The sequence below is a fragment of the Macrosteles quadrilineatus genome, unplaced genomic scaffold (genome assembly GCF_028750875.1).
Source record: "Macrosteles quadrilineatus isolate MER2022 unplaced genomic scaffold, UCM_ALF_1.0 Scaffold_9__3_contigs__length_116548681, whole genome shotgun sequence".
NCBI lineage: Eukaryota > Metazoa > Arthropoda > Insecta > Hemiptera > Cicadellidae > Macrosteles > Macrosteles quadrilineatus.
This window is the reverse complement of record NW_026542602.1, coordinates 16,126,586-16,143,809: the sequence shown is the minus strand read 5'-3', so window position 1 is coordinate 16,143,809 and position 17,224 is coordinate 16,126,586. Positions and strand designations below refer to the sequence as shown.

At 33.8% G+C, this 17,224-nt stretch overlaps 1 protein-coding gene across 1 annotated transcript in view; it reads right to left on the bottom strand.

Annotated features, from left to right (window-relative positions):
• Positions 1-1,530: 1,530 nt before the first annotated feature.
• The window catches only part of LOC129002913 (acetylcholine receptor subunit alpha-like 1), a 303,805-nt gene continuing 288,111 nt past the window's right edge, over positions 1,531-17,224 (bottom strand). Inside the window, exons 6-10 of the mRNA XM_054431032.1 lie at positions 13,899-14,183; positions 13,265-13,492; positions 12,027-12,178; positions 11,492-11,747; positions 1,531-6,794 (exon numbers count right to left, since the gene is read on the bottom strand). Coding sequence (XP_054287007.1) covers positions 6,594-6,794; positions 11,492-11,747; positions 12,027-12,178; positions 13,265-13,492; positions 13,899-14,183 — 1,122 coding nt within the window. The 3' untranslated portion in view covers positions 1,531-6,593. The remainder of the gene's footprint in view (positions 6,795-11,491; positions 11,748-12,026; positions 12,179-13,264; positions 13,493-13,898; positions 14,184-17,224) is intronic.

Genomic DNA, 17,224 nt, shown 5'->3' with positions numbered 1-17,224 from the left:
TAAGAAATTATATATCGTTGTATCGGAAAATAATATATAAGTTATTACAAAACATATATTTTTATGTTCATTTTGACCATCTTGGATTGCATGATGATGTCAAATGGTGTACTCCATATGAAAAATAAATAAATAAGGCATGCTGACTTTTGCACACAATAGTGTACATGGAGAGACCATGAGTATTTATATTTTTGGAAGCACATGGCTTCGTAGAACCTTCCCAATCACATAAAGTGAAATTTCATGAGTTACAACTCAAGATTTTACTTAAATTTGGAAGAACATTGTATTTAGACACGTTAACACTGGTCTGAAATCTCTCCAAGAAGAAAGGTCATTTCAGTACTGCCTACTGAACTTCCTGCCGATCCAGTCCGGTTATTGTGATGTGATGATAAAATTGTCCAGTAAAAAAATATGTCAGTTCTGTGGGCGTGGTCCAGTTAAAAGGTGTTTGGATATGAGGAAGGATACTGTATTCCAATAATTTGTAACCACATGTTGAATTTAATTTGCAGTAATAACAATTTTTGTACAGCTACCTTGCACCAGTTCTACTGTCTACAAAATATTGCTTTCTTCAAACTTTCTCTTATTAACCTAATCAAATTAAATTCAATTTATTGTCATACTACAGCAAAAACAACTGTTTTTAATGTAGGCATTGCGGGTCTAAAGTAGGTAGCATTGTTACTCTCTAGGGAGTAAAATCGTTTTTAGCCCTTAGAGGGAGTAAAAATCAGTTGTCAACTCAGTTGTAAATTTTGATTGTAAACAATCGCATGTATCGAAAGTATAATGTACACTAACACAGCCGTAATACACGAAACAATTGAATCACCTCGGCTTTGCCTCGATCGTAAAACTTGAGGTCGGGTCAAAAAGAGTCACTTTAAGTACTTGTGATGAAAATATACTATTTTGACACATTTATTATGTGAACTGTTTGCAATATTTGCTCAAGTTTGAATTTTACTGAGGTTATTCTGTGCTCAAATTCTTTGAGATTATGCAGAACCTCTTTTATGTAACTTAAAGTTTTTTTGGGAACGTCACTTAAATAATATAAACTTTTCAATGGTCATGGGATCTGGATACTAAGAGATACATATCATTAGTCTGAAGTAACCTTTTGTATGTACTTTTGTTACGAGTTGTAATCCAAAGTTGTTCATTAGTACTAGAAATGTTACCTACCAGCTATTATAACTCTTTTGAGTCATCAGCAATGTTTTTTTAACATTTTCAACTGTAGTTGAAGGCAACCAAAACTTGAAAGTAATTTGACAGTTGATAGAATTCCAATTTTTAAATTTGTCTATGAAAAATCCTGGGGGGGGAGGGAGGCTTACCTTTTTTTGGAACTGGTAACACACCAACACTCCACATCCACAGATATACATTAGCTGTTGATGATTCCAATTATTGTGTTGAATAATTTTAAATTAACATTATCTTTTGTAAATAACTTTTACTGGCACCTAAATTTATTTATTTGAACCCAGGGAATAAATAAAACACAAGAGATTCTCATTTGGCCAACAATGATATTAATCATTTATCTTACAGTCGAGACAAAACAAAAAAACAATCTCTTCCGGAAGTTGACTGATTGATTGTCTGGGATAGTTTCAAAATTCACTTATTCGTATCTATATTCTATGCTACAAGAGGTAACACTTTCAAAACAATTTTCTATTAACCTGAGTGGTTTAAGTTTTTCTAAACATTCGGTTAGGTTCTCTGTGGGAATTCTGGATTGCATAAAATTCAATGAAACACAGTCAGTTGAATGATTTTCTAACCTTTTACAAGTTGGATGAAGAAAGTTAACAGCTTTATCAAATATGGAATTATTGATCTTGTAAAAAAATGAAATAATGACTAATCCTCATAACACTCTATTGTCAAAAGTAATCTTTTTTTATTTGCATAAAAATCTGTAGGAGAGTACTTAAGTCAATGCGGTGCTTTCGGAATATCAAAACCATCTTAACTGATTATGTCCGTCCATTTAAACTGAGAATGAATGTAAAGTTGTAAAAGTACTAATTTATGTTTTAATCCTATTCCTTTAGTGAGTGAAACCATTTCAGGCTCTTTAGTAATTTATTATCTTTGATGAATCTATTTAGTGTGCGATATATTCGTAACTCTTTAAATATCATTGACTACATTATTTCTACCGTACCGTAATTAGAATTGGATTATTTTTTAAACAGTTATTTGATATTTTACCAACAGTCTTTTTGATGTTAAGATTGTTAAGTTCATCTTTACTAATTTATATTATTTAGTTCTAACTAATAGCCTATAATTTCAAGGACTGGAGAACTTTACAAACAGTGTATGAAATTAACAACTGTGAACAAAACAAGATGAACCTGAATGTTATGCAAACCAGATTATAATTTATAGGTTTTGTGGACACCACTTCCACCAGTTGTCAGTTGACAATTCTAATATTAGTAATCTATGTTCTAATTTATAAGGTACATCTAAAAGAAAAACTATAAAAAAGTAGTCAAGGCACAAAAACTACGTTGAACTATTTAAAATCTAATGTAACAATTTATATTTTGATCTAGTTAAAATTGAATTAAATACTGTTTATTAACGTAACATTTAGTGAAATTAGCTCTAATGTTTTTAATATTTAAAAATAAAATGTTAAGAAGTTATTAGTTGTTTTAGTAACTGACTACAACACAGTATCTTTTAACAAGAACAAGACGATATAACTTCCTTTCTAACTAAGCTTATAAAAAGTAGTGTCCACATACTAAATGTTATTATTTTGATAATTTTTACTAGTCCTTAAGATAATTGCATTAAAACAAATTAACTTAGATTAAACAAGCTTTCTAAAATTAGTAAACAGAGTTAACATTTTTATAGTAATAGTATAATATTTTATTTTAGCCCCTAACATTCAGGGCCAAATATTATAATAGAACATTTAAGCTCTGTAAAATCTTTCACATTTGAATAATCATGGGAGTTATAGAACAATTATATTTAACCTTTATATAAAAGGAAACATTGTTTATATCAACACAACCTGGTAAAACAACTATATCGATAGTTTGTACACTTAACACTTTTAGTCCAAATGAACAACATATTATAAGAAGCCACATAGATTTTAACATACATTAGAAAATTTTACCTTTCAAACATTTTGCCTTTGTAATGTACAAATACAATTATTTGAAAAATTCAACAACTATGTTAAGGAATGAGAAATAGAAACAATTTATTTAGAAATTACATTATAAACGTAAGTTTTATTACAAACTACTACGATAATTTTAACTTTACTTTTAATGGTAAAACGGTTTATTCTTCAATGATAAATGTATATACATCTTCCCGGTGTCAAGTTTTAACAGTGACATCTGGGTACTTTGATGTCTCTCACCACAGGTTATAACAACAACATATCACAACATCTGACAGGCAGGACAGCAACATCAGCAAATTTACCTGTTTAGGGAATTAGAATTTGTAACCGTTTATGATTTATAATATCTTTATAATGGGGTTTTTACACTATGACCCCTTTATAAATAAAACAGATTGTATGTAATGATTTTTGTGATGTTTGCAAGAGTATTATTTGGATTTGTTATAGAACGTATATTCTTGTTTGTAGATTTATTTTGCCCTTATATCGATAGGAAATTCCTTGCAAAATTATCAAAAGCTTTACAGATCAACAATATGAAGTAGTTATATCCAAACTGAACCCTATAGACAACCTATTATTGATTGTAAAGTTTATACTGTCATATGAAGCTGTAACAAAATTTACATTAAGTTTTCTTGGTGTTAAAATGTATTGATCCTCAAAAATGTACAAAGCACGTATAAAAGTGAGAATTTTGCTTTCACTGTACATTTCATTTGTAATCATGTGAATACGAACATAATATGTGCATATTTAGCAGAACAAACTAACTATTAAGTAATAATGCAATGTAATATTTAGCAAATTATGAATACCTTTTAATTCCTTAATCGTGATGATAATTTTTCTACTCTTTAAAAAAATTCCTGACATATTAAAAAAATAAATTTTATAAATATTATTGTTTACCTTAAATGAGGCTTACTAAATCAGTATTTTGCCTGTTACTCCTTACTCTTTGCTTAACTTTGAATACACTTTACTAATAAAAAGATAAAACTTTCTGTGAAACTTGCTGATGTGACTGTGTAATTTGTTATATTGAAAATTACTTTACAGTGTTCACAAATTTATATTGGGTGTAGTTAACTATTTACACATATTTACAAAAGTTAGCGACAAGTTAGGAAGACTGCTGGTTGGGATTTGCCAGAATGATTAACGATTCCTACCACAGAATGGAATTTAATTTTTGTACAAATTTATAAAATTGTTAACCTTTTGTACCTAAATCTGCTAAGTTTCAATGAGCATAAACCTATTTTTCTTATAATAGCACCTAAGTAACAACCCATTTTTAACCTAAAGATAATATAGTAATACTTTCATATACCATCTACTCTGTTCCAAAAAATAACGAAAATACGTCTACTTTCTGATTTTATATTGTTATATCTCTAGAGAGAATATTTTTCTATTAGTTCACATCTTAGTAAAATATTTACAAACACTCTTGTTTGATGTTCATTTTTGTTGATGAAACTTCCATTAGGATTAACAAAAAACAAATTCTTTAACTAGGAAAATGTCTGTTATCAATTAAAAGACATTATAATCATTTTTAAAATACCACCCCAGTTGGTTTTTTTATCACAAAGTTGATTTGTATACCTTGCACATGACATTGTACAAAAGTATGACAAGAGATAAAATAAAGTTGTTTTTACGACATAACAAAGTTTTTATGGGTTATAAAGTTGTACTCATTGAGTGTAGTAATAAAATGACTTTCACCCCTCAAGTCATCTTCCCAACTCAGGGGGTTAAAGCCACCTTCAAAATTGTATTGTGTTAAACAAAACACATTGGTTTTATTCTTTAAAATTTAAGTTATTGTGAGTAAAAATGTGTTTTATACTTAAAATGTTTACCAAATTTAATTAATATAATTCACAATTTAATCTATGATTGTAATAGAAATTACTGAACAATCTTTCCTATTCTGCATTGATGTAAATTTTGTAGACATGAATTTTTTGAAAACTGACCACATGTTAAATAACTTGTAACATCTGTTAATGAGTGTCAAAACTTAATAGGAACCAGGTAGACTACACTTTTATAAGTCAAAACATTTTGTAAATTTTATAGTTTTATTTAATTATGCAAAATGTTGTACCATAATAAGGTACTAAGTCGAGGTTCAATTCCCTTATCTGCGAATGAGTGAACAATAAAATTATTCTTCTCTCTAAAGATAATAAAATAAGTCAAAATAATAAAAGTTTTGATTAACACAACACACTATCTGAGGCCCTCGTATTTACAACATACTCATATTGTTAAAAATATATAACAAAACTGCAAATTTAAAATTTTGCATTTGGTTTATAATTTGTTGAATTATGGATTTAAAACAATAATCTTATAAACACATAAAAAGTGTTCTTATAGTTTTACGAATTTATCAGGTAGTTAAGAAAACTGTTTTACATTTTTATGGGGGAGAGTGATAAGATCTCATCCTTGCAAGTTAGAGAATCAAGCAGCAGTAATTAATTGAAAACCCATTTTCTTATGTTTACCCAGTATCATAGTATAAAGTAATACTCAATACTGTATGGGAAAAATGGTACGGGAAAATTTATTTAAAATTAATTTAAATGACTTTAATATCCCTGCACACATTTATTACTTACTAGAGGTCGTCCAGTGGTCGGAAACTCAACCAAAAATATGTAATGTATAGACTTCTCTAGATTCACCCCAAGCTGTAAATAAAACATGTGTTTGGAATTTCTTCCATTTTGTTTTGATTTTCTATTTATATTTCGCTATTATTTTCATCATGAGCATGAATGGTTAGACTTAACCATAAATTATTAAGTCATATATGTTTCTAATTATTAAAACGTGTTTGTGTTTATTTAAAAAATGTAAATACAATATGAGTTTGTGAGTGAGTTTTTGAGTATTCTGAGTAAAATCAATATTTCTTTATGAGCATGGCAATCCATAAGGCCTATGTTAGTTTTAAAAAATTTTAGATTCAGTTGTTCAGTTGTGTTTATTTTTTAGCCTATTTTAATTTATGAAGGGATTCTCCACATTTACTGTAAAATATCTTCCTAACAGTATGCGTAGATTTTCTCTGCGATGCACACAGGCTGAGAAAACAGGTTTCCAATAGACATGCTTTCCTATTAATATATAGAAGGATGTATTGTAGTTCGTTTGGAAAATATGAATATTTCATTCGGAACGCCGAAGAAAATTCAGCTGATGCGAATATTGAGCAATATTATCTAATTTAATAAAATCCACTTAACCAAAACACCATTTCTTTTGACTACTTAACCTTTTACCACTACACCCCCACACAGTGCAAAAATAATTACCACTTACGAAACGCCTCAGATATTGTGTTTAAAATAAACTTTATTAGAAAAACACTCTCCAATCAGTCCTCCTCCGGTCCCATCATCATGAGCATTTTCTTCTTGGCTATCTTGGAATACAGGATGTCTATGGGCTTCGTGGTGTCGTATAGACTCGGTGCTTGTAGGATGATGAGGGCAGTCCCCATTACACAAGCTAGAGTGAACACCCACAGGAACAGACGATCTAGGACCATCGCGACGTACTTCCAGTCTTCTATAACCTGCAAAAATACAGCACTGATTAAAATAAGTAGGACATGAGTCATACATCTTCTTTCAGTTATGTCTTCTATAATTTACAGTCTTCCCTTGCCTGTGGTTTATTTGTAACAACTGATCGAGTTAGGAGTTCAGAAGAACTGATAATCCATTAACCGTTTGTGAAAACGTTAGTCACCTGTACTAGGACTCCAAAGCCCGTAGAACACCCAATTTCTGTAGACAAAATAATTTTTATTTTGCTGCACAATAAGAATTATCAATCTTTGGGAAGATCATTTTGTGTGTGTTTGGTTTCACACCATTGCGGGTAATGCAACTCCTGGATATCCAAATGAGGACAGGTCCTAGAGCAGTCATATGATTGTGGGACTAAAAGTCATATAAGGAGTTATGACTGTGAAATTCCTCTTTACATGAGTTACACGTTGATTTAAAAATGTTTGGAAACATGTTCTTTAATTATATGAGTGTAGCACATGAAACTATAACATCAGTTTTGTAGTGATAAGGGGTGAGATGCTAGAGTGAGTTGTTCCTTTTCTGACATTTTTAAAATAGCGTTTCCATACCCTCCTAATACTATCTCTCAAAATCATAACCCCTAAACAAATCCGACAGTAACATTTTAGACTGTACCACTACTGTCCACTGTACAAAGAACATGTTCGTTAATACTGTATATATTTTAAGATTATTAATTTAACAGAGAAAACTATTGGTTTAGTATAACCTTTGTAATGGTTGGTAGTCCATAATAACCGGTAACATTTTGTTGTGAACAAATCAGCTAATGTGTTAGAGAAATAGTTTTTGCATTGAATGGTTCCTTCATTAATAGCAATTTCTGTAATTATAAGCTGTTCAAACTATTCAACTTTACACAACGTTACATAGATTGCATAGATTTCACACATTATTTATTTTTATGCCACCTCCATTAGAAATGTTGAATAGTTTGAACAACTTATAATAAAAAAATTCTATTAATTTAGGAACCACTCAATACAAAAATCTCTCTAACTCATGAATGAGCTGAGCTGTCACAAGATAAGTAAGATAAATGTATCCCCATTCTAATCTAGTATCATAAAAGTTAAATAACTGATGAAATAATTAACTATACCTTTACTTGGCACAATTTGGCCCTGTTAATCCTTTTAGATTGACCTATATTTTTTAAATACTTAAACTTTTTAAATAAAATATTTATAATTTCTTTTCCTTTTACTATCAGATGCTGAATTTAACCCAAAGCAGGGCACAGCAGTGAATGGAAATTCACTTAGGTGGTTAAGTGACGTAGTCAATATGAAATCAATGACAAAGTGGGCTGGATCACTTGATACAATCACAGCCCAATCTGCATCCTATGGAGAGGCTTGGGACATTGGACATTGAGTTTCGATCAGACTGGTGTTACAATAGATTCAGAACCAATCAAACCTCGGAGCTAATCCTTCTTTTGTTATACTTTTTTGTACCGAGTAAAATCCTGATAAAGGAGTCTCACACCTCTCACTTACAAAAAACAACGTAAAACAGCAACAACAGTACTTCAATGGCTGAATGATATTGTACACGAATTTATACTGTAAGTTACACATTTTAATATTAATTGAATATAATAGCTATTAAGTAAACACCAAATAGGAAAAATAGTTAACTTTATTAGACTTAAAGGTGTTTCCTAACCACATCCACGTGAAAATACATGCATGATTTTTCTATGTAAATATTGTAATTTGTAATGCTGCTTACAAATATTGACAATGATTATTTGATTTATGCCTCTGTAAAATAGTTAACATCAGAAATTAGAGTAAAATTTTGAGTATTATGTCTTTTAATTAACTTTCCTCTTTTGGGTTTTGTTCCAATTTTATGTAAAATATCCTTACAAAGTTATTTTGAGAAAGTGCAATGAATATGAACAAATCATTACTACATGATTCATGTTGAGCCATAGTAATTAACTATAAAACTATAAATATCAATTTCCTTAACTTAAATAACTCGGTTGTAATGAGTACAAAATATTTGTTTTCATCAATGTTCTAAAATATAAAATAACATTCACTTCTTAGTAAATAAAAACTTTGTAACAACATTTGTTTAAGGTTTCTTCCTACAGTTACCTAACAATGTACATGTTCTCTCACCGATTTGAGAAAGCAAAGTGGCCAATTCGCTCACCAGTGAGACAATGTTAACATTGTCTCACTCTAATTACTTTGTCTCACTTCAGATTTGCAACGTGAAGGCACGAAATAGTGAGCGCGTAACATGCAGACAAAATTCGTATGCGCACGAAATACGTTGGCAGCACTGGCTGTAAATCAGCTGGTCAGCTGTTGTACTGTTGTAAAATTAAATGTCGTATTAAAAGTTCACTTCTGTGAAAAATATGTTACGTTTCTTTACCAATTTATTTCTTTTATGGTAACTGTAGGAAAAATATAATGTGCAACTCGAGTGCAAAGTACAATTGCCTCACTCGAGAAACCATTCCTCACTCGCCTACGCCTCGTGAGTAAGTATTTCTCTCGAGTGAGTCAATTGCTCACTTTGCTCACTAGCTGCACAAATAACTATAGTTGTAACTAGTTACCGTACTGTATTTGGGAATATCTGAGACATACATTTTAATATTAAATCAATTACTTCAGTATTTGACATAATGTACAAAATGCACCCCATTTTACATTTTTACAATTTACATGTTTACAGGCACATTCAATATGTTAAAATTTATAGGTTATTATTTTTGAATTGTCCTTATTTTTCCACTATGCTTATGCAAATCCAATATAACATTTTACTATAATAATGGTACTATACCTCGTCAAGTAATCCAAATGTTGTTTGAGGTTAACAACCTACATGTTTCGCCGTAAATACGGCATCGTCAGGGTTACAAAAACGAAGACATCGATGTCACACGCACACAATAAATACACTAATACGAACATTTAATTACGGAAAGACAAAGTAAACATTTAATTGACATTGATAGGCCTATCACACACATTGTCTTTCCGTAATTAAATGTTCGTATTCGTGTATTTATTGTGTGCGTGTGACATCGATGTCTTCGTTTTTGTAACTCTGACGATGCCGTATTTACGGCGAAACATGTAGGTTGTTAACCTCAAACAACATTTGGATTACTTGACGAGGTATAGTACCATTATTATAGTCATATAAAGTAATCCAGGGGCCATCAACATGGAATTTAATAACATTTTTTAATATAGTATTTACTTTCAGTAATCCCTTTTTGATATCATATACTCCTCAAATCATTCAAAATATGCTACTGGGGTAGGCAGCTTACACATTTAACAAAAACAAAACACGAGATTGAAATAAACTCGGAGAAATCGCAATCTAGAAACCAATCAGTGTAAAGTGTTTCTCGTTTTGGATAATCAAACAGATTTGTATTCGTTGAAGTTCTATAAAAGGAAGCTTTGTTCCGTTTCCGTTCTTTTAGTAGTTTACAGTTGGAGTCCACTTTTCACAAGTCCCGGGAGGAATGGATTTTCCATTATGCAAACATGTATTCATGACTCGCACACTGGGTACACTCTTGGGGAACAGTGTTGCCCCAAGGAAACTACACGCTGATCTGTTTTACTTCTTACTTATTCACAAGTACTATTGTATTGTGTTAAACAATAGGATATTGCAATAATTTTTAGAGTCTAATAGTTTTGTGATATTCCAGTAATAAAAATTGCTAATTGAATTATTGAAAACAATTTTGTAATATTCAAATTCACATTAAACAATTTTAAAACTGTTAATATTTTTATTCCTTTCTACAGTGACCATTATTATCTGGACCAATTAAAAAAAAACTAACCAAAAAGATGGATAACATTGATGTACGAGAATCAGACAGAATTAGTTAGAGGGATTATGTGGATTTTGAATATATTCACAGTCAAAAGTAGAGAATAATATTGTTCCATAATTTGTTAGAGGAAAAAACTTTAAATGTTTGGCTTAAACTAGAGATAACTACTAGTAGAGTAGACATCTTATTTCTGTTGTAAATTTTACAGCGAATTTTCGTGAACCAGACTTCACGCAGGAATAAGTTTCACTTAACAACGATAAAATGAGCTCCTATCAACAACAGTTTCATGGAGTTCAACTCTGTGTTCTTTTATATTGAACCTCTAAATTTTATAAAAAGAATACTTTCTAAGTATTATACGAATTTTAAAATAACAACTTCCCCGGAACTTTTTAATATGCATATACTTATATCTACTGTAAAATACGGTCTACACAAAAATAAAAAAGTAAAAAGATATAAAATGCCAATCAATTTCGACCAGTCACACTGGCTATTGTCAGGCCCAAATTTTAAGTTTTTCCAGTATAAATGGAAATAGTTATTTCTTTAAAAGCTGGCCGACGTATTTGATCATATTTGTATAAAAGCCCCAAACTTGTAAAATTATAGCCAAGAGTAATTTAAAAGTATTAAGTTTGAAATAATACCGAAATATTCTCCATTTGTTGATTTTTGGAATAATCTGTACTTAAATTATAGAAATCTTTAGCCTTCTTTCCTCCTTACAAAATAGCAACACATGGAATACTGTGATACCAAATCTACAAGTTGTGCATATTGTTTCAGAACAATTTGCTTCTAAAACATAAATGGCCTTGCAAACACACTTACGTTTTCAAATTTGTCTTTATTTTTGACATGTTGAGCAATAAACTTGGCATCCATGATGGTTTTCTCCATGGTGATGGGCTTGTCGAAGGTGGGACTGGTGTCACTTTGACAGATCGCCACACAGCCCGGGCTGAAGAGGTCGTCGTCTGCACTGGGCAGTGGTAGGGGGAGGGGGGGCTCGCCAAAGCAAGGGACCACTCCCCCGCCATCGTACCTAGACGGAGGGAGGGCGGGAATGTCGTAGTCACCACTAAACCTGAAAAAGTTTCAAATTTAGAGAGGGGATTGTCAAAACTTTAAACTTCAAGAAGTGGTCGAACAATGCTTATTGAGGTTCAACCTAAACGAATCCCTCGTGGGATTTGATCAGAGGCCAAAAGCCTTCAGTTTTTCAAACTGAATCATTATGGCACATACAACACATACAAATTGGCTGTACACACATAAATTGGCCATGTACCTTTACAATTGTACAGAAAAAGATATACATAGAGCATTATACAGTAGGGATGTAAGATATATAGATACAACTTACCTCTTCCCGCCGTAGCCTAAGTACTTGTCTATCTCGGCGGGAACGTCAAACACTCCAGTCAAGATGGCGTCCGGAGGTTTATCCTCATCATCTTCATCGTCTACAGAGTCCTCCGACTTCGGCCTGTCGATCAGCAAGACCTTTGGTAGCACCTAGAGAAGCAATATTTTTCAATGACAGTTACATGTATGTAATAGCTGAGGAGGTCTACTTCACCACAGAGATAACGCAACATTGCAATGTTCATCAAGCATTTGTATTTTACCACCCCAAGATGTGTGTCAAAAAAAGGTTAACAAATACGTCTCATAACAGAAAATTAGTGGCTGTTTAATGTGTGTCAAGATTCAAAAAAGGACATGCTGCAGTCTCTGTTATCCGCTAAGAGGGTTGAGAAACAATTTGAAACTATTTTCAGCTATGTTCTCCTTTTAGATTAAAATTCAAGGAAAATACGTTTATTTAGTCTTTCTTTGCTATATTCAGCTTCCAAAGTATAATCACTCTTTTTCAAAGTAAACGATCTAGACCCTTCATGCTGGTGTAGCTATGCCAAGACCTTTCAAACCCAAGACCTTTCAATATTGCACCAAAATTAAAGGCAAGACATAAAAAAAATATCTGACAAAAGTACACTGTTTTGGTGATCACTGTACACTGTACACTGTACAGTGTACATCTCTCGTAACTATTAAAATTGCATATTTGAATGTGGATGTTATGACAATCCCCTCTGCAATCCTTGTCTGCTACTATTTGAAGTATTAGTATAGCGAAGACTAGGTTTGGCATTGGTTTGGCTACTGATAACAGTTGTATCAGTCTCCTGGCAGAATTATTTGTGATTTTAATTTGTCCGATCATATATGTTGGCACATCGTACGTAAAAAAATGTTTAACTAGGTGCTAGTGTGGCATTTTTTACCTTACTTCGGACTAGGACTAGAGTTAGCAGCATTATCACTTCGATGAAATCCATTGGTGAATGGGAGGATTTTATCCCCGGACCTCACGGACTGAAGTCTCTCGCTCTACCATTAGACCAGCTCGCTCCCCCCTGATTATTGGTAATTGAAAACATCAGATGCCAGTTCCAGTTGTAGTCCCAAGAAAAAATAACCGCCAACTAGCTTTGCTTCAATCCTACATTTCATAGTTCTGTTGGGGAGACAATTTGTATGATTATGAGAAAACTTAAGACTCCTCATTTTTCTACTTCTATTAAATTACATATTTACCTGTATGAACAGTCTGTGAACCCAGGGTCGCATGCGATGCGTGACTGGAGACCTGAAGTTAACATTGAGTACGGCGATGGTGACCACCACCGACAGTGTGACGAGGACCATGGTGAACAGGAGATACTTGCCGAGGAGAGGAACAGTGAGCGAGGTGGGCGGAATGATCTCCGCCAACAGCAGGAAGAACACAGTAAGTGATAGCAGGATAGAGATACACAGTGACACCTGTAAACATGTGTTGTAGGGTTGTAGAGTGATTGCATAGCTGAGTAAATGACGAGGTTGGCAATCCTTTAAGAATTCTGGAATCAGCTTGCTTAGTGGGCGATTTGGTGGTCCCGCCCTACTACTTCATTGGAAATTACCATTCAAATTAACAAAGCTGGAGGACCAGAAAAAAGTTATAGGAATGTGTTATAGGAACCTGGGGGTAATAACAGTGGGAGTAATAACCTGGGTGTGGCAGTTTGCTCAGTGGAAAATTATTGAAGATATACACAACTGGATACACAGCTGAGGGTGGATAAAAAATACAGCATAGTCTACACTATAAAAATTAGAACTTATAGTTAAAAATCATAATCTAATCAATATATCAATATTGCTTCACTATTAAATTTCAAAGGCTTACCTTCTCGCCAGAGTCAGAGGGCAGGTAGAACACAAGTACAGACAGGAATGATATCCCAACGCAGGGTATGATGAGATTGACTGTGTAGAAGAGTGTTTTCCTACGTAGCGTGATGTTGAAAATGATGTCAGGGTAAGGCTCCTCACAGCAGCTGTAGAACTTCTCGTTACGAACAGCTGGCACTCTCATGATGTCCCACTCCACGGAGAGGTAGAAGTCCTGCAGATCGATTCCGACATCCACCGTGTCCGAGTCTGGAGACTGCATGATGTGTCGGAGATCCACCTGTCACAGGAGAAATAAGAATATCGACTGTTTCTTTGTCTGTTTACATGTTTTGCAAGGAAATTGTCCAAAACGTGATCTTGTTGAAACCTCGACCTCGATAGGCTACTTAGCTGATAGCCCCATAACAAATGGGATCTGGGTGCAGAATAGGACCCAATTGTGACCCAACTAGTAACATTCATGGGCGAGGGCTAAATCCACTTAAACGACCAACTATTTCATATGATAAAACTCTGAGAGCTGAAGTAATCGATTCATATACGTGATCTAATTCATCTGAGTGATTCATAACTAGAGTTAAACTTATGACCAACCTCTTTAGATTACAGTATTCATTACATCCCACAGGAACGTGGACATAAAATTAGGCAATTCTTGGTACATCAAATTATCTCAAACGGGAACTTTAAAAATCTTCGGAAACAAAACAAGTGAAACAAACATATTGACGAAAACGGCTCTTCCTATAACTACTTGCTCCTAATGGTGCTTACTAGGTGGCGTTCGCAGAGGCATCCACAAAATTGAGCGGAGTCATGAAGGGTTCATATTATATTGTTTTTGTCATACTGCAGTAAAAACGGTAGTTTTTAATGCATGCGTTGCGGGTCTAAAGTAGCATTTTTAATATTCAGGGAGTAAAAATCATTTTTAGCCTCTATGGAGTAAAAATCAGCTGTTGTCAACTCAGTTGTAAATTTCGATGGTAAACGATTGCATGTATCGAAAATATGTATCGATTCGTGCTTCGTAATCATTTTAACATACAGTCTACAGTCTCTTCCCGTAGCATTTTAGGATTGCAGATACATTAATGTATTTGCCAAAGACAGTTCCCACACTCTGCACTGCTAGCCCTACTACTTCCTTTACCATTTACTACGTCATAGACCTGTTTCCTTCCTTTCCCATAGCATTTAAGTATTACAGATACATTTACTGCCCAAACGTTTCCCCCACTCTGCACTGCCAGCCTTTACTACTCCTTCACCACCTCCTACGTCGTGGGTCCTGTTTCCTTCCCTTCTCATAGCATTTTAGTATTACAGATACATTAATCTAACTGCCACATACGGATCTCACACTATGCTGATGCTCATACTTTACTACTTCCTAAGCCACTTCCTACGTCGTGGACCTGTATTCATCACTTTCTATAGTATTTTAGATACTTTAATCTAATTTCCACAAACATTCCAGCACTCCGTACTGCTAGCCTTTACTAAGTCTTTCACCATGTCGCATGCTTCCATCCCTTCTCATAGCATTTCAGCATTGCAGATACATAAAAACTGCTACAAACGGTTTCCAGTTCCCACACTCCACACTGCTCACCTTACTACTTCTTTCACCACTTCCTACGTCGCGGACCTGTTTTCCTCCCTTCCCATAGCATTTTAAGATTGCAGATACCTTAATCTAATCGTCAAAAAAGTTCACACAGTCTGGACTGCTTGCCTTTACTACTTCCTTCACCACTACCTACGTCACGGACCTGTTTTCCTCCCTTCCCATAGCATTTTAGGATTGCAGATACCTTAATCTAATGGTCACAAACAGATCCCACATACTGGACTGCTTGCCTTTACTACTTCCTTCACCACTTCCTACGTCACGGACCTGTTTCCCTCCCTTCCCATAGCATCATAGGATTGCAAATACCTTAATCTGATGGTCACAAACAGATCCCACACCCCGAACAGCTCGACTTTACTACTTCCTTCACCACTTCCTACGTCGCGGACCTGTTTCCTTCCCTTCTAATAGCATATTAGGATTGCAGATACCTTAATCTAATCGTGATAAACAGTTCCCACATTCCGGACAGCTCGCCTTGACTACTTCCTTCACCACTTCCTACGTCGCGGACCTGTTTCCCTCCCTTCCCATAGAATTTTAGGAATGCAGATACCTTAATCTAATCGTCATAAACAGTTTCCACACTCCAGACTGCTCGCCTTGACTACTTCCTTCACCACTTCCTACGTCGCGGACCTGTTTTCCTCCCTTCCCATAGAATTTTAGGATTACAGATACCTTAATATAATCGCCATAAACAGTTTCCACACTCCAGACTGCTCGCCTTGACTACTTCCTTCACCACTTCCTACGTCGCGGACATGTTTTCCTCCGTTCCCATAGAATTTTAGGATTACAGATACCTTAATATAATCGTCAGAAACAGTTTTCACGCTCCAGACTGATTGGCTTTTTCTACTTCCTTTACCACTTCCTACGTCGCGGACCTGTTTTCCTCCCTTCCCACAGAATTTTAGGAATGCAGATACCTTAATATAATCGCCATAAACAGTTTCCACACTCCAGACTGCTTGCCTTTACTACTTCCTTATATATATTTTTTATATTTTTATTTTATCACACGATATCTTGTAATATAATAGTATTGTATTTTTAGTTAGTTTTGACCTGAGTTACTCTGAAAACAGTAATATTTATACTGAGAGACGCTTGGAAATAAAGGCATTTTTATTTATTTATTTATTTATTCCTTCACCACTTCCTACGTCGCGGACCTGTTTTCCTCCCTTCCCATAGAATTTTATTAATGCAGATACCTTAATCTAATCGTCATAAACAGTTTCCACACTCCAGACTGCTCGCCTTTACTACTTCCTTCACCACTTCCTACGTCGCGGACCTGTTTTCCTCCCTTCCCATAGAATTTTAGGAATGCAGATACCTTAATATAATCGCCATAAACAGTTTCCACACTCCAGACTGCTTGCCTTTACTACTTCCTTATATATATTTTTTATATTTTTATTTTATCACACGATATCTTGTATTATAATAGTATTGTATTTTTAGTTAGTTTTGACCTGAGTTACTCTGAAAACAGTAATATTTATACTGAGAGACGCTTGGAAATAAAGGCATTTTTATTTATTTATTTATTTATTCCTTCACCACTTCCTACGTCGCGGACCTGTTTTCCTCCCTTCCCATAGAATTTTATTAATGCAGATACCTTAATCTAATCGTCATAAACAGTTTCCACACTCCAGACTGCTCGCCTT